Raw genomic sequence first — 22432 nt, 5'->3', positions numbered from 1 at the left:
ATGCCAAACATCTTGCAGATCAATTAGTAGCGGCTGGTAAGCATGTGGACGATCAAGACTTGATCTCTTTTCTTTTGAGTGGCCTGCCATCTACTTACACACCATTTGCCACTTCCTTTAATTTTGCATCTCGTGACATCGATTTCACTTTTGAAGACTTTCAAGCCAAATTATTGGGCTATGAAAATCTTTTGGATTTCAATCACTCTTCTCGTGACATGGATCATAATCATTTTGCCTTTGCTGCCAAAAAATCTAAGGCTCCTATCTATGGCAGAAAGAAAGGCCCTCCTCTACATTCCACAAAACTATAGTCTGCAGTTTCATCTACTTCTCAACCATACTAGAAGACCAGATCAACTACTCCTCAACTTTCATCCAACTGCTCAGTTTGTCAAATTTGTGGTTAGATTGGCCATACTGCTATTGATTGTTTTCACCGTTTTGATTATTCATATCAGGTTTGGTTCTCTCCTTAAGATCTCACAGTTATGGTGGATGAAGATAATGTCACACTTGATCATCAAGTTTGGTATATGGATAATGGTGTCAATGCCCATATTACATCCAGTGCAACAAATCTCACTCATCAGAACTCTTGTCATGACTCTGGCACTGTAATTGTAGGAAATGGTTCAGGTCTGCAAATTCTAAATACTGGTTCTACCACTTTTAACCTTGGCAAATCCAATTTTCATCTAAATAACATTCTTCATTGCCCACAAGCAGCCACCAATCTTATCTCTATCAATCGTTTTTGTTTAGATAATAATTGTTACTTTATATTAATTGCTACTAATTTTCTCATGAAGGAGAACCTGACAGGAAAAATCCTACTTCAAGGTGTGGTTGACAATAGGTTGTATCCATTAGCTAGATGCCAAAATTCCCTTCAAAATCTCACATGTCTTTCGGCAACAGTTGGAGTTCGAGCTACTGCAAACACTTGACACTCCAGACTAGGACATCCTGCTACTTCTGTTTTTGATAATTTATTCCATTCCAATGAACTCTATGTCAGCGGTCCTTCAAATAAAGTAGACTTTTGCTCTGCTTGTCAACTTGGCAAAGCTAAGAAACTACCTTTCCCATCGTCTAGCTGTCAATTTTCTGTTCCTCTTGCTTTAATCCACTATAATGTATGGGTTTCCCCTTTACAATCCACAAGTGGTTGTTCCTTCTATGTTTTATTTGTTGATGATTATTCAAGATATTCTTGGTTATATCCTTTGCAAAGAAAATCTGAAGTGTTCGCCACTTTTGTTAAGTTTAAAACCATTGCTGAAAAATTTTTCTCCATCTCAATCAAACAAATCCAAACTGATAGTGGTGGTGAATTTACTTCCAACTAGTTTAAAAATTTTCTGACTACACAAGGGATATACCATAGATTGACTTGCCCACACACTTCTCAATAAAATAGGATTGCTGAAAGGAATCATCGACACATCCAGGAAATGGGACTAACGCTTTTAGCCCAATCAAGTATATCTCCCAAATATTGGGTTAATGCATTCCTCACTTCAGTATTCTTAATAAATAGATTACCTTCAAAAGTCTTAAATAATAAAATGCCTTATTTTTTACTCCATAAAACTGAGCCACTTTATAAGGACTTATGTGTTTTTGGATGCGCTTGCTATCCACTTCTCCAGCCTTATACTAAACATAAGATGGCCTTTCGAAGTAAAAAGTGTCTCTTTCTAGGTTATTCTAACTGTAAAAAAGGATATCGGTGTCTTGACTTAAGAACTAAACAGGTATACATTTCCCGACATGTCATATTTGATGAGCATTTTTTTCCAACTTAAGAACTAGCCAACCAAACCAGATCTCGAAGTACGACTCCTGCTGTAGGTAACCCTTTGATAATTTCCAGTTCAGTTATATCTAGTACTTTATTACCAAACGTTTCTACAACTGTAGCTTCTCAAGATAATCCTTCTTTCCCCTCAACTGAAATTTCAAATCTTGTGGCAACAAATTCTACCCATTCCTCCTCAGCTACTGCATCCAATTATAGTTCTCCTCCTTCTCCCATTTTAAATTTTAAAAATCCCACTGACATAGATATTGACACTTCATCAATATCTCCTTCTCCAGACCCCGATAATACCTCCCCAAATCCCATTGTCCAGCCAGCCAACATTCACTCACATTCAAACCAGTTCAAAAACAGGTCACTCTGGCCCCAAATCTTTTCCTGATTACAAATTATTCTACAATACCCGACATCCTTCATGAGCCTTTTCTGCAGTCTTCAATACTACTAAACCAACATCCTACACTCAAATAGTTTTGGATCCACAATGGGGTGCTACCATGGGAAGGGATTTTATACTTTGATGATAAATGGCACTTGGTCCCTCTGTCCTCGCCTGCTTGATAAACACATTGTTAGGAATAAATTGGTATACAAAGTTAAAAGAAAACCAGATGGCAGTATTAAACATTTTAAGGCTAGACTTATGGCCAAAGGCTATGATCAAAGGAGTGGGGTGGACTACCAAGAAACTTTTTCCCCGGTGATTAAGCCAACTACTATTCATCTTATTTTGGCAATTGTTGTTCATTTTCACTAGGCCATCCGACAATTAGATGTATCGAATGCATTTCTCCATGGGTTTTTAGAAGAAAATGTTTTCATGGAACAACCGAAAGGGTTTGTTGATGACACCAAATTGGATTATGTTTGCAAACTACACAAGTCTCTTTATGGTCTCAAACAGGCCCCAAGAGCCTGGTTTCGCAGGTTGTTACAACAAATTCTTGAGCTTGGTTTCCAGGAATCCATTAATGACTACTCTCTTTGTTCTGCATACTGCAAAAATTCAGATTTATGTTTTGATATATGTCGATGATATTTTGGTGATTGACTCTAATGGTTCAGTTGTTTCCACACTCATTCATCATCTGCAAAGTATTTTTCATGTTAAGGATCTTGGTTCTTTGTCTTATTTTTTAGGTGTGGAGGCTGATAGAAGTTTCAAAGGACTACATCTCCATCAAACCAAATACATTTATGATCTCTTAGACAGGTCACATGACTGAAGCTAAACCACTTGTATCACCAACAGTAGCCACTACCAAAATGTCCAATACCGAAGGAGAACTCATCTCTGATCCTTCTACTTATTGCCAAATCATTAGGGCACTTCAATACTGCATTATCACACGTCCTGATATTTCTTATGCTGTCAACCAGTTATGCCAGTATATGCATCAACCAAGAACTCCACACTTGCAGGCCATGAAATGAGTCCTTCGTTACTTAAAAGGCATTGTTAACCATGGCTTGTTCTATACACCATCTCCTCTATAATTACATGCCTACTGTGGCTCGGATTGGGCTGGCAACCCAGACAACAAAAGGTCTACTAGTGGCTATGGTGTTTTTCTTAGCTGCAACCTAGTTTCTTGGAGCTTCAAGAAACAAAATGTGGTCACTCGCTCAAGTATAGAAGCGAAATATCGTTCAATGGCACTCGTTACGGCTGAAGTTTACTGGCTTAGAATACTCTTCAAAGAATTGGCAATTGGTATCATACACACACCGACTATATGGTGCGATAACATTGGGGTCATTGCACTTGCTTCCAATCTAGTGTTCCATGCAAAGACAAAGCATATGGAAATTGACTACCATTTTATTCACGAGAAAGTTTGCAACAATGATTTTAAAGTCCAACATGTCTCCATTGTTGATCAAATAGCAGATGTCTTCACCAAAGGCCAAATTGCACAACTATTTCAATATCTCACAAGCAAATTAATGGGTTTATCAAAACCCCATTAATTTGAGGGGGGGTGTTAGACTATCAGAATATTCATCAGAAAATCCAGGAGTATCTGCACCAGTTCTTGATCCTATCCATTCTGTTGTCAATTCAAAATAGCCTTGCTATTTTGAATGACTCTTGTATATATGTTTACTTCCTTATGATTCTCATATTAGTTTCATTATTATATGCATTGCAGTTTCATTATACAATTATAAATATAATGGAAACTACATGGCTTAAGTGTGTTAGCCATAACAAAGACATATTGTGTATTCTTCCTTTTGTGTTTATCTTACAACGACTAGTGGCCATCAATATTAGCTCCTATCTTTTTTTCTTGAGTTGGTTGTTGGTTTCTGACCTATTTCTAATGCATTTTTCTTCTTCTCGATGATATAGTTCACTTTTTTACCATCCATAACACTGATTTTTTTAGATTTTTGCCCTATCTTGCTACATGTTAAGGATTTCAAGCATTCTTCCCTTATGTTTTCCCTTAATTTCTCATATGCTACCTCTTTTTCTTCCCTAGAATTTTAATCCTCCTTGCCAAACCAATTGTTTGTTCTGGTTATTTCTTTGATTGAAGACTCCATCATTTTCATAGGTTTCTTTTTTTTATTAGTGTTTAATCTCTTACCTTGAACTAGTTTTATATTACATTTGGGTGTTGTTTTCTCTTTAAACTTGCCTTACCTTCTCCCTCTAGGTATTTTTTTTTTTTTGTATTCTTTATTTGCCTTTGCCTTTGCCTTTCCACCACCTAAACAGTCCAAAAAAAGAAAGAAAAAAAAGAAATTAAATGATTATTATTATTATTATTATTACAAGATGAAGTAAGATAAGTATGCTTAGTCTAATTTCTACTCGTGTCATCAACGTTTGAACTATCTGATGGTTTTTTTTATTTGTTTTGCATAAAGAAACCTTCATAATCTAAACTCAACCTTTTAAACTGATGGTTTTTTGTATTTGTTTAAAATTATCATGTTTTTTATATTCTAACAAAGCTTTTGTTTCATCCAGCTTGAAAATTGATGTTTTTGTTCATCTTTGTCTAGAAGATGTGGTGTTATTGCTGTAAAAAATCATAACTGTGAGTTTTTTTTTATTTTATTTTGTTGTATATTTTAAGGTGCATGAAAACATTGCTAGAAAAATCAAGAATAACAAAAACTATACATGAGAGGGATTGTTTGTACTTGTATTGCTAAGTCTCAAGTTGAATTAGAGCTTGAGAAAGTTGTTATATGAGTTATCGCTTGTGGTATTGGTGACATATATGATGTTTTTAAAGAAAAAGCATAGCATGTAAAGGCTTGGAAAATTTTAATTGGGCAGTCATAAGATTAACATATATATATATATATATATGAATGAGATATCAAGAAAACCTTTAAATAAGTTTTAAAAATTATTGTTGGAGATTTGTTATGTTTTTTTAATTGATTTAATATTTTTTTTCTATTTGATACTGAACTCTTTTATTATTTTTCTAACTTTCTTTCAAATATTTTTTAGTATATAAGCAACCTAAAAAAATTATAATACTAGAGATAATATTTAATAATAAAATTTTGAATTAAAATTTTTTATACAAAGACTCTATATGACATAAATTTATGTTATTTTATGCTTGCTTTGTTTTTGTTGTGTCATATTCACTCTTCTAATGTAATTTATGTGAGCAGGCAAATACGAAGCCAAGCTCACGATGTTTTTACCTTTATATAAACTCAAACTATGCATAAGACGCATTAACCATAGCTATCACTTACAAAAGTTTCTCTCAAACTTTGAGAGGTGTGACTCACTTGGTCAAGTTTTGGGTTTACTCTCTACAGATCACCAGTTCGAGTCTTACAAACCTCAGGGTCACTAGAGACTTACATGGTCGTTAACTTTAGGGTTTGTGAAATTAGTCAAGGAAAGCATAAGCTGACTCGAACATCCATGTTAATAATAATAATATAAAAAAAAAAAAAGTTAGCGTCATCCCATACAAATATTAGTCCCATATTAACCAAAAACAAAAAACCTAGATGGTGTGGAAAAAGTATCATAGCAAAAACATTATTAATTATGGATTAAAATTTTGAAATTATACCTTTGCCCTTGTTAAAAAAAAAAAAAGTATAACTAATATTAAAGGGTAAGATATTCTTTTCGTGAGATCCATTTATCATTCTAAAATTATTAAAGGGTATATTGATCTTTTCATAATTTTTTTACAATAAAATTACTTGAATACCCTTAAAAGCAATAAAAAAAACACAATTAACTATGGTCTAGGAACATTTTTTATTTTTTTACTTTTAAAGAATAGTGTAATGACTAAATTGCCCTTGAAAACAAAATTCTAAAGGCATGGCTTTATGGGCTTTTTTGTAATTTCATGATTTTTTTTTCATTATATTTATTTGATCCTGGCCCAATGAAGTAATTTGGTAAATAAAATAAAAATAATTGCTTACGCATGCATCGCACAAGTTAGCCACTCTACTACCTTCGGGCAGCACGTGCAATTGACTTTAATGGTTAAAATCGTTGTTCCACCACATATTATGATTTGTCTCGGCATCCTTTTCCTTTCTAAATGGCATGTGCATGGTGATTCTGTCCAGTTTGGAGCCATTTTGATTTTTTTTTTATGATTTTATTTTTTTATTATTATTGGGTTTGATTCTCATTTTTTTATTGTTATTTTCCATATTTGACAAGATTTTTAAATTAATTTTTTTTATTTATGTTATTCTTCAATATTAAATTAATTGAGAATTGAGTTTTTTAAAAGAGTACAAATCTAAGATTTCACGGGTTACAGTTTTGAAATATTAAGATGGATTTAAAAGATTTTTCCAAGTTTGCTTTGCTTTTAATGTTATTAAACTAAGGTTGTGTTGTTTTATGTTATTAAATTAACTGAACTTATTAAACTCAGTCGACACAATGATCCAAGTCTCAAAATTATTTATTTTTTTTTTAATTTAATTTTTTTTTCTACATTCAACCTTTAATATTTATTTTGTTATAATTAAGTTTTTTTAATTTATTTTGATATGAATTTCTTAGTTTTATCGAGATCTCACACCTAGATCACATGTTAGCAAAAATCTCAATATATTTTTTTAAAATTTCATAAAATATATTATCATATATTATTATTTAAATATTTTAGAAGTATTTCAACCACCATTATACGTCAGCGTTTTTACTTCCTAACATTTTAATATTTTTTTTAGGTTGAAAAAAGAAAAAAAGCACCCAACTTGTCAAGCAGCACGGGCAAAAAGCTAGTCTCCAGCTATAATAAGATGCAGTCTACTCCTTTCATTTAAGCAAATAATAAATTGTGACACAAAATACATTGTAGATTCAGGTAAATTACATTTGAAACAACAGAAACCTGCAAAATGAACTTCCTTGATTCCCCGCTGAACCTTGGCAAAAGACAGGCAAGACCACTTCCAATTACCTCTATTATCCAAGAGAAACGGGAACAAAAAGCTTTTCTTCATAGGAAGGCTATGCAACAAACATGGGAAACATTGTGGCAAAGATAGATTGATAGCCATATCTAAAGCCAGGGTTATGAAGCAAATCTATCTCTCCATTTGTATTCTCTTGTCCCTTATCGGCAAGTCAATCGGCTTCTGAGCCTCGTGTGGATGAGTTGGGCCGGTGTAAACCTTAAGGTGGTTGAATAATGCTCTGCCAAGCTGCAGGAAACAGACGTTGAAACCATATAATTGGGAAACAAGCAGATAGCCAATAATGCAGTCAGCATGAAGGAGAAGCATTTTAGACAAGACATCAAATAGATGTTAAAGGGAAAAATCATTCAGAAAAGAAATGAAATAGATCTATTTAACTAAAAATCATAAAGCTAACACAGTGTATCACAAGCATACCAGCACATGTAAATCTCACATGCATTTAATTGTTTATGAGAAAAAAATATTTGTCAGAGTTTCCCTTTTGATTTCTAATTGAACTCTGTAATTATCCTCTCATATTTTACAGAGACTAATGCCAAATCAACTGTCCTGCAATCCATCAGGCCATCACTCACAGAACTACTTGATGCCAGACTCCCCTATCCTACTAACTACCCAAACATATAAAAGCTCTCATCTGACTTAAGTATCATCTAATGGTATATAAACTTACATCAGTTACGAACAAAACAAAAGTAAACAAACAATGGCAGCATTGGCAAAAAGGCTAGCCAGGGGCGAAGCAAGAGCTTTTTCAGGTATAACACTGGCCTGCCAATGAACTCGGGAAAAGCCAGATTGTTTTAGGAAGCGTAACAAATTGATTCATCCAAAATCTGTTCTTTAGTGACATGAGAAATTTAAACTTTTCATCCAAGTCAACAATGAGCATGCAGTAAGCACTCTTCAATTCTCACTAAGCCATCCTTATTACTTTTTCTTCTCAGCTGCATGCATTTTTTAAAAGCTCAAAATCACTTATGCTTGACAATCCAAAATCATTAAGAGGGCATCGCCAACTTATGCTCAGCCTCTACGGCTACTCACTATCCTTTCAGCATTTTCACATTGTCGGCATATCCGCAAAGATCTTTCTGATCATGTGCATGCACATGCATTCACATGTTAGGTTATGCAGCCCATCAAAAAGGCAACATGTCAAAGCATGCCAGCCCTGGCATCACGAGGACTGCATCCCCTCAATCTTTTAGCATCAGCTAGTTTAGCATGCAGATCTTAGCAGCCCAATTACATGCAAAACCATAATTGAATAGGATATCAATAATGAATTAGGCTTCTATCATTCCAACTTGTCCAATGACAGGCCAATGATTTAAATTCAAAGCATTTCAAATAAACTTGTTGCAAACCTATGTACACAAGATGCTTTTAGAGTAAGACTGGGCAAAAAAGGCAATGCAACTGAAGAGTGAAGATCAAAACACCTGAGAAGAAAAGACTACAGCTCCTATGTTAAAATATGAATATTTAATACTGCAGAGCAAAGCACCAAGGAAAACCAAGAATTTTTTAAATAAAGCAACGAAAATAAAAAATATTTAATCAGACTTCATGGAAAAACTTTGTTGTAAAAATACAGGCAAAACAGAAATCCTAAAACATATAAAGGTCCAATATGTGTACTTCGTTTTATAAGCATTTTTATTGAGAATGGGAAAACAATTCGGTACAGCTAAGAGGATAGCTGGATAAGACATCCTTAAGGAATGAGAAAACTTGTAAATAAATAAATAAATTACTTATACTCTTTCTGAGTCGGAACATAAGCACTCACCCTTCCTTTAGGAAGCATACCACGAACAGCATGTTCAATAATTCTTTCTGGAATCCTTTGTTGTAGCTGATCAAATGTCTCCACTTTCATACCACCTGGTCTTCCTGAATGCCTTCTGTATAACTTTTGGGTCCTCTTCTTACCAGATACAGCAACTTTCTCAGCATTTACCTTTTGTGATCAGATAAAGGATTAACTTTCAGAACTTTAGCACAAGTTAAATGTAATTGATACAATAAGAAGCACTGTACAACAATTGACATTCAGGGATGAAGTAGAAATGTCCCACTAATCCTTGCATCAGAACCTCAACAAGCAGGTACAATTGCATGGAAACAATTACAATACCAATTATCCATTAAATCTGAGTGGAGTTGTGAGCAAATTATATCAGGTGAATCTCTAGATGACAATATTTTGAGAAAAAATGGTTGGTACACAAACAAAGGAAAAGATATAGAGATTAATGTTTTGGAAATCAAAACAGATATCATTCAGTGAAATCCTGCAATGAGACATTATGAAGTCTAATTCTTCATCACACTTTTTCTAGATCAAATCAACAACCATGTGGATAAACTGTTGGCGGAATTTCAATTTCAAATTTTGAAGAAGTTCTCTCATGTCTGAAAATACCTGATGAAGTGAGACAAGCCTCTATATGTATTAAGATTCTGGTACAAAACATGGTCATAAAACAACTAGCACCTACTCTCTTCCTCATCCAAACCACATCAGTAATTCGTACTAAGCACTTTGAGTGATCGATGATCTTATCAATAGGAGTGTTAAGAGATACATTATATTATGCCACCGTAACAAAAAAAATTAGTAAATAATCCATAATGTAACAAGATTTTTCTTAAGGAGGATAAACACTCAGCAACCTAAGTGCGCTGCATGAAGCCTTCAGTATCAACCCACTTCCACCAATTTGATGCTTATGGTACTAAATTGACTGGAAGATAATTGGTTTCCTAGAGGATAACAACCTCAAAACCTATACATAAAGAGCAGTACACTTGTTCATTGCTTTTGTTAATTGGGAATGCTAATCCTTTGAACAATTTTATAACTCTCTATCTATGTTCATCAGAACATTCTTCTAATGCATTTGATAAGATTTTATGAACCATTCAACGCCAAATACACTGTAATCAAGCCTTAATGCATTTGATAAGATGATGAGCCACTCAACTCCAAATATGCGGCAATGAGCTTGCAAGTTACACAATTAAGATAGAAACAAGTAAAGGCAGGTGAAACAAATAATATATCATGATCCATATTTGTCATATTCACTTTGACTAATGCAAAAAATGCACAAGACACAAAGCTATTTGAGGTTTGAAACCATACCAGGAGCATTAAGGATAACATCTAGTAGAAACTAATCAAATGCAATGTAATGTGACACAATAAGAAATATATAACAGTTCTATCTACTTGAAAACAACAAAAGCTCCCAACTTCAGAAATATTTAGCAGATGAAAATAAAATGAAATAAAGTGATACGTTACGCATTCAACATTCATTGCAAATGGTTAAAGAAAGGCATGGAACATGCGTCCTTATTCTATCCACATACCACGATCACAAAAGCCCCCATGTCCACACTAGGAGTGTAAGTCGCCAAATTCTTTCCACGAATGTAAATGGCAATTGTAGATGCCAGTCTTCCAAGAATCTTGTCAGTTGCATCAACAACATACCAAGTTTTCTCCGTGTTAATATGATCTGCAGCTTTAGGATACCATGTCGTATTCCAAATATCCTATTCAAAATAAAACCACAACAAAACAAAAAATTGAAATAAAGCAAAAGTGAACATCACGCACCGCCATAAGAATCTTACAAAGGGACTCAAAGCCTGGCAAATATCAGAAAGGAAAAAAAACCCAGATAACCAAAAGAAATACGATAATTACACATCAGGAGTTGTAACAATTTAATTAAAGAAACTTGAGAAAGAAAGAGAGGAAATTACAGGGCCATTAAGTTCAGATTCTTCAAACAACCAGCGTTGGTCAAGAGGAACGCGAGCGACTACGTTTTTCTCCTTCTTCTCGCACCGAACCTCAAAACTACGGCTGCCATTATTCAAAGGAAAGAAAGAAGTTTTGACACATGGATTTAATTTTGATTGTGAAAATGAGAACCCAGCAACAAAAGGGGTAGTACAAATACTAGTGCCGTTCCTTGCTGAGTAAGAACAAGAGGGTTTTGTTGAAGTAAAAGAAGATGAGGCACAAAGCATTGCCATTCTCGTATCTCTCTCTCACTCGCTCCCTCTCCCTGCCAAGTCCTTGCTGCTGTCCTCCTCTAGTCACGCGACTGGATAAGATGGAGTTCGTCTTTTCATTTGAGCTGTGTGGTTTGGGCTTGGATGAGCCCATGGAAGACGGATTTGAGTTTCGAGAGAGAGATTATCCAACCCCGCATTTTACGGAGCCCGTATAAATTACATGATGATTATAAATTATAAATTACTAAAATAAACTAAATCACTATTTTCTTTAGACATAGGCTACTCTCTTAATTGTCTTTGTTTGCCCCTCTTTAATTCCTCCACATGTCTAATTGTTGTCTATATTTTCTTGGTGTCTATTTGCTTTGCTTTTCTAGTAGCTTTCGGGTATGTTTGATATGCATGTATTTTTATTTAATTTGAAATATAGGTTTCCTTTTCTTCTCAATCTTTTTATTGCTTGATTGGTGAGGACTTGTTATCTCTAATTAGGGTTATCTTTGTTATTTGGCTCTTAACTCATTCGAGTTAGCTCATGTAAGTCTTTTCTAAAGTATTTATAATTTTACACAACCTAACCTTTATAGTGCCCATCATGACCCATTTTGATTGCTATAGATTTCTTGTCTAGTTAAATAATTTGAAAGGATTATTCATTATTTTCTTGTCTCACTGCTACATACCCCAAACACACATCAACACTATTAAAAAGATCTTCATGAGACAAATCAAAGGATATCAAGAAATGTTATTAATAGTGACTGAAGTGGACCACACGAGCTGCTCTAAGGTAACAAATGAATCATTTACCTTTAGACAACTCATGTAGCTCACTCTGGTCACCATTAATGACTTTTATTGATATTATTTCATTTGCCTCATTAATATCTTTCTAATAATACAAGTGATGTCATCATTTTCTCTCTCATATCTCATATATCCTCATTATAATTGGTGCAAAGGATATTTAAAAATAAAAGAGAATTGATAATGAGACATGCTTATGGATATAATGCAAGCAAGGAATCCTCTTTTTAGAATAAAGTTAGCTTAAGAGATTAAAAAAATAAAGATTTTTTTTTTTTGAATTCGAGGAAACTCCATCCCTCGGAAAATATTTTTTTATAGGCTTAGGTGAGCGAGTAAAACCCTGATTGTCCTAGACTCTTACAAGAGACGTATCCCCTAACTCGAGTAGAATACCTTTACTTGTTAAATTATTTTATTTCTTTAAATATTTTATCAATATTTATATATATATATATATATATATATATTTTAATGTGTTAAGATAGTGTTTTATATAAAGATAAGGATTACTATTCAAATTACTTTTTATTTAAAAATACATCAAAATAATTTTTTATTTTTTAAAATTTATTTTTTATTTCAACACATTAAAATAATGTAACAATATCAAAAACTAAATTTAAAATAAAATAAATAAAGTTTTTAAAAAACAATATGTTACTCCAAAGAGGTTACAAAACCTAATAGACAAGGACTTGGAGGAGCCGGCTCCCGAAACTCAAGAGTTAAGGACAGGCCTTAGATTGATGAGCCTTAACTGCCGGGGAAAAAAAAATAATTTTCAGATAAAAGGTAGATATTACTTAATTTTATCAGTTATTACCAGCACTCGAACCTTAACCCTTACCGAGTTTAACCGAGAAATGGAGTAATCGGGTGAACCTGACTTAAATCGGAGCTCTAACCCAGTTTTGTTTGGATAGTCGAATACTCATGCTTCTCACTTCACATTAAACTTCCACCTAAAGTCAAAACAGAACACACAAAAATGGCACTTTCGAGAGTCCTCCACATCAAACACCCAATTCTCTTCGCTCCTCTCCACTTCTCCAAATCTCAAATCCACCCCAGAAAACCTTCAATCCCCACTTCCATCCCTCAACAAAATGCTCCCTCACAGACCAAATGCAATCTCGACGCAAGGAGTTCTATCAGAGGCTATGAGATTGATCCAATCAGCACCGCCCACTTGGCAATCAGCGCTTTTCAGTAATCTCTCTATTTTTCTTGTCGGGTCTCCAATTTTGGTATCTGGGCTCTCTCTTTCTGGGATTTTTGCTGCTTTTTTGTTGGGTACTCTCACTTGGCGCGCTTTTGGTCCTTCTGGGTTCCTCCTTGTTGCCTCTTACTTTATTATTGTGAGTTGGAAAAGAAAAGGACTGAATCTTTACTTGCATGTATATTGATTTATGTTTTGGGTTGTTTTTGTTGGGTTTTGGTCATTCGTTTTATTGGGGTTTTTTTTTTTTTAATGGCTAAAGTAATTGAATTCCTTTTGTTTAAGTGATTCAGGCGTTATATTTTATGCGCTTTTTGTCTTTTCTAGTTATTTGTATAATATTTATGCATGTTTATATTGCTGGATTTATTATTATTATTATTATTCTATTTAATTTAGGCTTATTTGATTGATGAAAAACAATTTTTTTAAACAATTTTTTTAAAAATAAATTATATTTTGATATTTGATAGTGTTATATAAAATAAATTAAAAAATAATTTTTAATATTTGATTATATTATGAAAAAATAATCTAAAAATATATTTTTAATTTTTTTTAAGTTTATTAAGATAATAAAAAACAAATTTTATAAATTAAAAAAATAATAATTTTATAAATTATTTTAAATAAAAACAATAACAAAATAATGAATATCAAATTTAATTGATAAAAAAAATTAAAAGGTGATGAAATTAAAATAATAATAATTACAATTTTATAAATTATTTTAAATAAAATAAGTAACGGTTAAAATAATAAGTATAAAAAATTCAATTAAAAAAATAATAAAAGAATAACAAATAACAATCATAAAAATAAATGCTACAGTTAATATAAAATTTAAATTAAATTAAATTTTAAGGGATAAAATTGAAAAAAAATATTCAAAATAAAATATATAACAATTAAAAATTTCAGGATCAAATTTGATATAATTAACAAATAATATGATATTTTAAATTTTTTATAATTTTTAGAAAGTGTTTTCCGTCTAAATAAAAGAAAAATAATTTTCTAAAAACTAAGTTAAAATTTTATTTTTTTTTACTAGAAAATGGTTTTTGTTGTTTAATTTTTTTAATGATAAATAAACATAAAAAATAATTTTTAATAAACTATTTTTTTTTTGTGTGAAACAAACGGGTCTTTTGTGCGTTTAATTTTGATTCATTTTTTGTATAAGAATTAATTTTCCAGTCTGCCAACGTGTTGGATTTTTTTAGTTATTTTGTTCTAAATTTCGGTCCTTTCTGGTTTAATTTGTAATTCCTTTCATTTCTTTAAATGGTTTAAAAATATTATGTGGGATTTTGATTTTCTTTTCTCTTCTCTCTCTCTCCAATCTTATATATTATTCTGTATATCGAATGTGCAAGATTTGAATTGTAAAAATTAGAGAATACTTTTAGCAACCGAATGTTTACAAAACAAAATGCCTGATTTAAAGAGTGTTTTATTAGTAATTGCCTCTTTTTTTTTGTTATTTAAGACCTTGTTCTTAATAGGATTCAGTTAATTTATGCTGGTAGGGAACTGCAGCTACAAAAGTGAAAATGGCACAGAAGGAAGCTCAAGGAGTGGCTGAGAAGAGGAAGGGAAGAAGAGGACCAGGCAGTGTGATTGGTTCAAGTGCTGCTGGTTGTGTGTGCGCTTTTCTGTCAATATTTCGAGTAGGGGACGAGGCATTTCTTGCACTTTGGCGACTTGGGTTTGTTGCCAGTTTCTGTACCAAGTTGAGTGATACAGTCTCAAGTGAGATAGGGAAGGCATATGGCAAAACTACGTGAGTATTGCTTTTCTGTTTGGTGAGGATTTGGCTGTTCATTCTGAATTTTTAGACTTTAATTCGGTCACTCATGATTAAGAAGGATTTTGAATTCAGTGGCTTTAAATGGCATTAACCTATTGCTACTTATAGCATCAGTCATCAGCCAGTTCTATTTAGTTTATTCATTATTTTATACGCGATAGCTTCTCCAGAAATAACTTAGAAGCAGTACTTGTAGATGATTTAGAAGTTTGATAATCTAGTCGGATCTGAATTCATATGTTTATGTTTATGTTTATGTTTCATCTCATTCACTTGAAAAGAAAGCATGTAGTATTATGCCATCCCAATGACAATCAGCAGTATTGCATCATTTACCTGTAAAATGTGTTTAGTGCTTTTGTTACAAATGACTCATATCCAATGTATTGCATTTTTTATTATCCAATTTATAACTGATAGAAAAAAAAAAAGGAAAAAAAAAATAGAAACCTTCCTACGAGGCAACATGGTCTTGCACACTCCCAGACACAAGTGCACGCACATATGCGTGCACAAGTTGAGTAATTCTTTACATGCTGTAGTTACACTATAGTTTATGAGGGTTAACATTTTTATGAGAGCTTAACTTGAAACTTGATAATCTAGAAATGCTGGTTGGAATTATTTTTTGTTATTTGATCATTGCACTTTCAAGGGTTTCAGTGTTTAGTGAAGCTTGTATTTTATAGGAAAAAAAAATTGATTTTAATGAAATTCTTTGATGCCTTTCTCAATCGTTTGTTGTCTATGGACTGTAAGAAGTCTTTAATTTCACATTTATGTGGCTTGAGTAGGTACCTTGTTACAACATTTAAGGTAGTTCCAAGGGGAACAGAAGGGGCTGTCAGTGCTGAGGGAACACTAGCTGGATTGTTGGCCTCTATACTTCTTGCCTCCATTGGTTGTCTCATGGGTGAGGTATTGTTTGTCATCTTGTCTTTAATTATGCACAACCATTTTTATTGCTTAAATGACTCTTTATGTGTATAATTTATTCTTCTTTAGGTTGACTTGTATTCTTTATAAGCATAAGAAAATAATTGTTGCTCGTACAACCAAATGGCTGTTAGTAATATGAGCTTTTCTTTCCTGCCTCTTTCCTTCTTCTTTCTCACATTGCTTTGGGGATCATCACACTGCTTCGTGACCTTATGCTAGTAGCATTATCATAGTTTCATATTCGCAGATTATGTTTTTTATAGCAAGGTAGTGCTGATAGTTACTGTCAAATGTAAAATCTAAAAACACGGTTTAGCTTGATCCATAGATCTTTATATTCTCCATTTAATTTCTGCCCCCAATCACACCGATTGCTATGAGAAAGTTAGCTCTTTGTTGTGATCACCATTTTATTTCTGAAGCCTTGCCAAAAGAGATTTGGAAGGAACCTAGTATTATGGAGTCACTCCTGTTATCTGCAGAGGACGATTACCCCCTCTCTTTTTTGTAGTTCTTTTTGATATAGTTCTTTGAATTGGGTTTTTATGCTGCTCATGGTCCAATTTATCCCTCAGTTAAACCTTCCTTCTCCCTATATTTGACATAAACAATTAAAATTTAAAGAATGAACAAAAAGTATTTTTTAGTAAAAAACTTCCCTGTAAGAATTAGGAAGTTACTTGATTTTGAAGGAAGCATTGTGCATTTATCAGCACGAAAAGATGTTTTTGGTGCATCAGCAGAGAACCCTTGGTCTAATGATGGGCTGCCAAATAGGGGCAGCCTCTTCATCTTCTAAACTGAGCATCCTCTGTCTGAACAGGATTCAAGGAGACTTTACCAGGTAGGTGCATCCATTTTTTACAACATTTGCATGCTGTTTCTTCAGATTATGTATTGATCTGAATTGTATGCTGTTTCTTCAGATTATTTATTGATCTGAATCATATGCTGTTTCTTCAGATCATTTATTAATCTCGTTCCGATAATGCCACACTATTTTATTGTGTAACTGCTTTGACATTTTCCTGATCTTTCTCCTTTTCCTTTCTATGGATCAGATAAATGTACCTGAAGTAGTTATATGTGTGATAGCTTCCCAAATTGCTAATGTTGGTGAGAGCATAATAGGTGCTGCCTTCCAGGATAAAGAAGGGTTTCAATGGGTAAGCAAGCAAAAAACAGATCACTTAATTTCTCATATTGCACTCACAATCCCTTTTTTTTTCTCCTATGAGGGGGATTGAGGAGTTTAAAGGACTACTTACCCATAACGCACCCCCTTTTCCCTGTTCCAGGAGCCATACAAGGCTCAAACTCAGCAGTCACTGGTGTACCAACCTATGGAATAAAGCCAGCTGTTGTACTTGTTATGTTTATCTGCAGTTGTCAATATATGTTCTGAATTCTGATCATTGTTGTCAATGACTGTTTGGAGACCATTAACCAGCTTGAACCTTAAATTAATTATTTATGTTAGATTGTGGTTAGCTTTGAATTCAAATTTACCTGACTAGTTTGGTATTGAGGATTATCACCTGAGTTGAGATGAAGCATCTGGTTGGTTTTGGATTTACCTCATGGATATATTTGCTGTATTGTGGAACCTCTTTTAACCAGAGAGTAATAAAAAAAAATAAAAAATTGAGGCCATTGTTTGGCTCCTAGCTTGTCCGGACCCTCCACTATGAAATGGGCATGTTAAGAAAGAATATTCCACTTCTCTGAGTTTCTACAGATTATTGGAATAATTCATCACCCTGTCGAGTATTGAAAACTCTATTGCAGCCAGTGTGTACCTGGCTTGATGTTGCTTAGGTTCAGGATTTCATCAATCATTTGATAGGATGTTTGAGTCTGTGTTCACCAATAAACTTCTGCCTCGTACATTATGTAGTTTGATGCTTCTGCTCCTTTTCCGCAGCTCAACAATGATGCTGTCAATGTCATCAACATATCCATGGGCAGCATTTTAGCAGTACTGATGCAGCTAGTCATTGTCCAAAAAGGGGGTGCTTAAATCTATGAATCAGCAGCATACAAATGCCTGAACATTTTGTATATTAGCATCAACATCATTCCGGCCACCTGCAAGTTCTATTGATAAACAAAGCATGATCAGGTGCTGTTAAAGTTTAATGCCCTGTTTCACTTCGAGGTGTGAGATTGACTGTTTGGTGATCTGCATTCAAAGCTCTCTGCTACGTTGCAACAGAGTGCCAAACAAGGAGGTCTTTATAAGCACTTCTGGATCTGTTTGGGATAGTATTCTTTGTATGGTTGTTAGATACAAAATGTTTCCATTTTTATTTATTCTTATTAGCTGATGCATTAGTCCTTTGTTAAGAGATCAGCGACAACAGAGTGACAACTCTGCAATGTGATTTTTTTAATCTTCTTTTGTGGCAATTTTTTGATGGAAACGATATAATTTTGAATTCACAACCTCTGAATAGCTGAAACAGTGACAAATAATTTAGGGGAACGTTTTACACACTAAGCTTTTATTAAGCAGCTAATATGCCTAATTTAGCGCTGCTCACACATGACAAGTGCTATGGCCTATGGATTTCCTTACTCCATTTAGGTTTTGTAATTTCTAATCTGTTTACATGTCACCGTTGTCCTCATGGCTATTCTTGCTAGTGCCTCCCCTGGCTTCCTTGAGAATGAGTTCCAATAGTCTCTCGTACACTCCAATCGCAGACTCCAGCATATCAATGGCTTTGCTCCTATCTTTTGCTGCCACAGATAAGACATCCTCAATCTCTACTGTATCCTTCACTGATCTGGTAAACTCTTTTCCAGATAGCACAATACCTCCACCAACAGATTTATTCATGTTATCGCCAACTCTAACACCCTGTCTTCTAGCATCACCAATCCCACTGGCGACAACCAGATCGCTTATGCTTTCCATGTTATTGCCAAGAACCATAATCACCTGCCCTCTTTCAACTTCCCACAAATACACCCTCCCATCCTCTGCAGCAGATACCAGATTCTTCCCCGCATTCATCACCACCACAGATATGATTGCTCCACCATGTTTGTCAGCCAAGATCGCCAATTCAAGCATGCGGCTCACTTGTTTTCTGCTTCCGACTTTCAAAAATCCCTTATAAATCGAACCGTCCGCCCCTGCAGCGTAGAATTCTGTCCCTGTTGGGTCCAAAGCAATCCTTGAAATTGCACATGGAAATGTAATTTTGCGCAGGTTTGTTCCATCCAAGAGGCTCCACAACTTGCTTGTGCAATCTGTTGAACATGAAATTACAATATGGTGGCAGAACCCAATACAAGTAATAGCCGTAACTGGACCCTCATGTGCAACAAAGCTATGCAACATAAAATCGCTACAATTCCCATCCGTTGTTTGATCAACAAGTTGAAAGATTGGAACAACAAGTATGGTACCGTCATCACCACCAGAAATTAGGAGTGACCCGTCATTGCTGATTGTAAGGCAGGATACAGGTTTGGTGTGGGCAGGAAATGATTTCAGAATGTTACCTGAAGGGATGGAGAGAGCATAGACATTGCCAGAAACGCCACCAGCAAATAAAAATGACCCATCAGGAGTGGCAGCAAGTGGAGCCACAGGTTCAGGGACAGGCAGATGGTGAAAAGCTGTCGAGGACCACCAATTGTACAGGTGAATTGAGCCGGAGGCAGTGGCTGAGGAGATATGAGAGGCAGCAATATAAGCCTTCCCTGCAAGGACTAGGCCATGGCGTGGTGACCTGCTGCCAGAGAAGCGAGCTAGGGTGGTGCCTGAGAAGATGTCATAAGCAGTAATGGGGCCGTCAGGAGAGCTAGTAAGGACAATCTCACGAGAAGAAGACATTTTCTTCAGGTGGGACTACTGGGCATGCAATAAATAGATAGAGGATGTCTTGCGATTTTACTTGGGGCAAACGTGGATTCCATGTTAAGGCTGGGTTTTTGGTCTTGGGCGTTGAAAACGAGGTTACTAATATCATCAGCAATTCGCTTTCTTTATACACCTGTTGAACTAGGATGGTGGGTTGGTTCACGTGACAAGAACAAGAACAAGACCATTTTCGCGTTAGGTTTCAAGTTTCGCAGACTAATCCTGTTCATCATCAAAGTAGAACCTTAAGCTTTATTCCTAGTAAGAAATCACAATATTTTTTACCAAATCTGCGGTATACACCCCATTCTGTATCCGAAAACGACTTTGAGGAGTATCATCGCGTGGTAACTAGTATTTCCACCTTTTGGAGTTATAGTATGATCATATAGGCAAAAGGTTATGATAGAGAGAAAAATCTTAAGGCTGCATCATTGTTTACTGTTTGTGTGTTTCAGAGGAAATCTCCCTTCTGGGTTTCTTACAGGCTGCAAGAGAGGAGCTAGCTTGAGAGTTTTGTTTCTCAAGGTGATCTTTTTTACCATAAATGTATGTATAAATGCTGCATTCCATAACCCGTCAAGATTGGAGGAATTATTCACCAAACAGTAATACAATCTTACCATGTTGATCACCTTCCTTGTCTACAAATTAATTGCCTGATTAACTGGGGAGGGTCACAGCATTGCAAGAGGAGGGCTGGGCATCTGAATGTTTTATGGGTGGGCTACTTTAGTAATGGGTTAAAACTCTAAATGGACTTCTCTTTAATTACACGTTTTTCTGGATTTGATGCCCTGCTAACTGAAATTGATCTTGGATTTGATTATCCCTGCTTTAAAATAAAAATTGTCATCTTCACTTGATTTTGATTATGTAGCTGGTGTGAAAAATATAATTCTCATGTATTCGCTTGGAGTGAATAGCGACGCGGGATGCTAATTTTATAGTATAATTATTTGTATTGTATTAAGAATTATAAGGATTTGTTTAGCTAGTTAGATTTTATTATCTAACCATGAAATTTTTAATAAAAATACTTTTTTTATAATGATTTTAGGTGTAGACTAATATAAATATAGATTTATAACTTTTTTTCTCATTGAATATTGTTGAATTAAAGTTTTTCTGAATATATCATAGTTTTCTTTACAATTACAAGTTGTAAATTTAGGGTTTGAGAATTCTAGTTTTTTTTCTTTATCGAATTGATGAATTTTAGTTTCTATACACACTATAAATTGAGTTAATTGGTATCAAAATAGATTATCTTATTTGATGGACATAAATGATAGCAACTCATTCTACAATGCAAGAGTGGAGGCTATATGAGATAAATAGCTCAATACAAAAGTTAAATTGTGTTATGTTAAATAACTTGGAACATCTATTAGTTGAGAGGTGCCAAGAAGGATCATGAAGAGAAGAGGAAAATGCAAGAAAACTTACCTAGAAGCATACTTAATCCTATACCTATTCTTGAAGTCCCACCTCGACAGCCACTTGTTTATGAGGAGGATCTTGGTGAAAACAAAATCAAAATTAGTTGATCATGTTCAAGATAATATTGGTCGAGGAGGGAGTTGAAAAACAATTTCAATCTTTCAATATTAAGTTGGAGAATATAATAATAAATTGTGACTTTTTTGTTAAAGATTAAAATCTTGCAAACAAGAACATAAAAAATATGTTAATTTCAAACAAGTTTTTTAAAGGTATTATGAAAAATTATCTTGGAGTTCTTTGACATACAAAGATTGAATTATTAGGAGTTGAAAATGATAAGGAGGTGAAGTTTGAAGTAAAAGAATGTGTGAAGAAATTACAAATAAACTTCATAGGAATAAAAAAAAGTATATATATATTTTTTTTTAATCACTAGCATTTTGCATATCCTACTTTCCACACCTATGCCTTTGAAAAAGAAAAAAAAAAAAAACAAGAAGGGAGCGAAAAGACCATCCCACTTCAATTTCAAAATTCTTGGTTTGGTTTTTTAACATGGTGGAGAAAAGAAAAGGAGAAGAAGATACTGATATTCCATCTAGTGTCTTCTCTTGTCAGCATCACGAATGTTGCTTTCTTGTAGCCGCTAACAAATAAAAGGGGTATGGTTTAGGAACATGGTTTTTAAAATTATTTTTAGGTTATTTTAATATATTAATATTAAAAATAATTTTTATAAAATAAAAAAAATATTATTTTAATACATTTAAAAAAAAAATACTTTAAACTGCAATCATTATTATTTGAGGTATTTGAAAGTGTACAACGATTATTTTTTTAAGTATTTTTTATTTGAAAATATATCAAAATAATTTATTATATGAGTATATTTGGGCCATGTTTGTTTTCTCGAAAAGTAGTTTTCGGGAAATCATTTTCTAAACTTTCTGTGTTTGTTTGTTATTAGGAAAGTTGGTCAACGGAAAACACTTTCCGGTCAACGGATAC

General features: G+C 33.9%; 3 protein-coding genes across 6 annotated transcripts; 1 reads left to right on the top strand and 2 right to left on the bottom strand.

Moving 5' to 3' along the window:
- Positions 1–7087: 7087 nt before the first annotated feature.
- LOC118063586 (large ribosomal subunit protein uL13c) lies at positions 7088–11421 on the bottom strand. Of its 2 annotated transcripts, XR_004689930.2 has the most exons (5): positions 11063–11421; positions 10664–10849; positions 9075–9245; positions 7223–7501; positions 7088–7188 (listed from the first exon to the last, which is right to left on the bottom strand). XR_004689930.2 is itself a non-coding variant. In XM_035077660.2 (4 exons), exons 1-4 carry the CDS (start codon positions 11336–11338, stop codon positions 7385–7387), a joined length of 750 nt encoding a protein of 249 aa, XP_034933551.1. In that variant the 5' UTR covers positions 11339–11421; the 3' UTR covers positions 7088–7384. The 2 variants fall into 2 exon arrangements, 1 of the variants encoding a protein (XP_034933551.1); XM_035077660.2 differs by having other exon boundaries at positions 7088–7501.
- A 1475-nt stretch (positions 11422–12896) lies between these two features.
- LOC118063584 (protein VTE6, chloroplastic) lies at positions 12897–18535 on the top strand. 3 transcript variants are annotated; one of them, XM_035077658.2, is made up of 5 exons: positions 12897–13342; positions 14885–15138; positions 15960–16083; positions 17166–17270; positions 18029–18535. In XM_035077658.2, the coding sequence occupies exons 2-5, from the start codon at positions 14909–14911 to the stop codon at positions 18122–18124; spliced, it is 555 nt and encodes a 184-aa protein (XP_034933549.1). In that variant the 5' UTR covers positions 12897–13342; positions 14885–14908; the 3' UTR covers positions 18125–18535. The 3 variants fall into 3 exon arrangements, with proteins under 3 accessions (XP_034933549.1, XP_034933547.1, XP_034933550.1); XM_035077656.2 differs by having other exon boundaries at positions 12897–13491; XM_035077659.2 differs by lacking the exon at positions 12897–13342 and adding an exon at positions 13387–13491 and having other exon boundaries at positions 14868–15138.
- Positions 18536–18679: 144 nt separating this feature from the next.
- LOC118063583 (protein ROOT INITIATION DEFECTIVE 3) lies at positions 18680–20230 on the bottom strand. Its single transcript, XM_035077655.2, has one exon. The coding sequence runs from the start codon at positions 19949–19951 to the stop codon at positions 18713–18715; it is 1239 nt and encodes a 412-aa protein (XP_034933546.1). The 5' UTR covers positions 19952–20230; the 3' UTR covers positions 18680–18712.
- Between the last annotated feature and the right edge of the window lie 2202 nt (positions 20231–22432).

This window comes from Populus alba, chromosome 1 (genome assembly GCF_005239225.2).
Source record: "Populus alba chromosome 1, ASM523922v2, whole genome shotgun sequence".
Taxonomy (NCBI): domain Eukaryota; kingdom Viridiplantae; phylum Streptophyta; class Magnoliopsida; order Malpighiales; family Salicaceae; genus Populus; species Populus alba.
The sequence above is the reverse complement of the archived record's forward strand: the minus strand, read 5'-3'. Positions and strand labels throughout refer to the sequence as shown.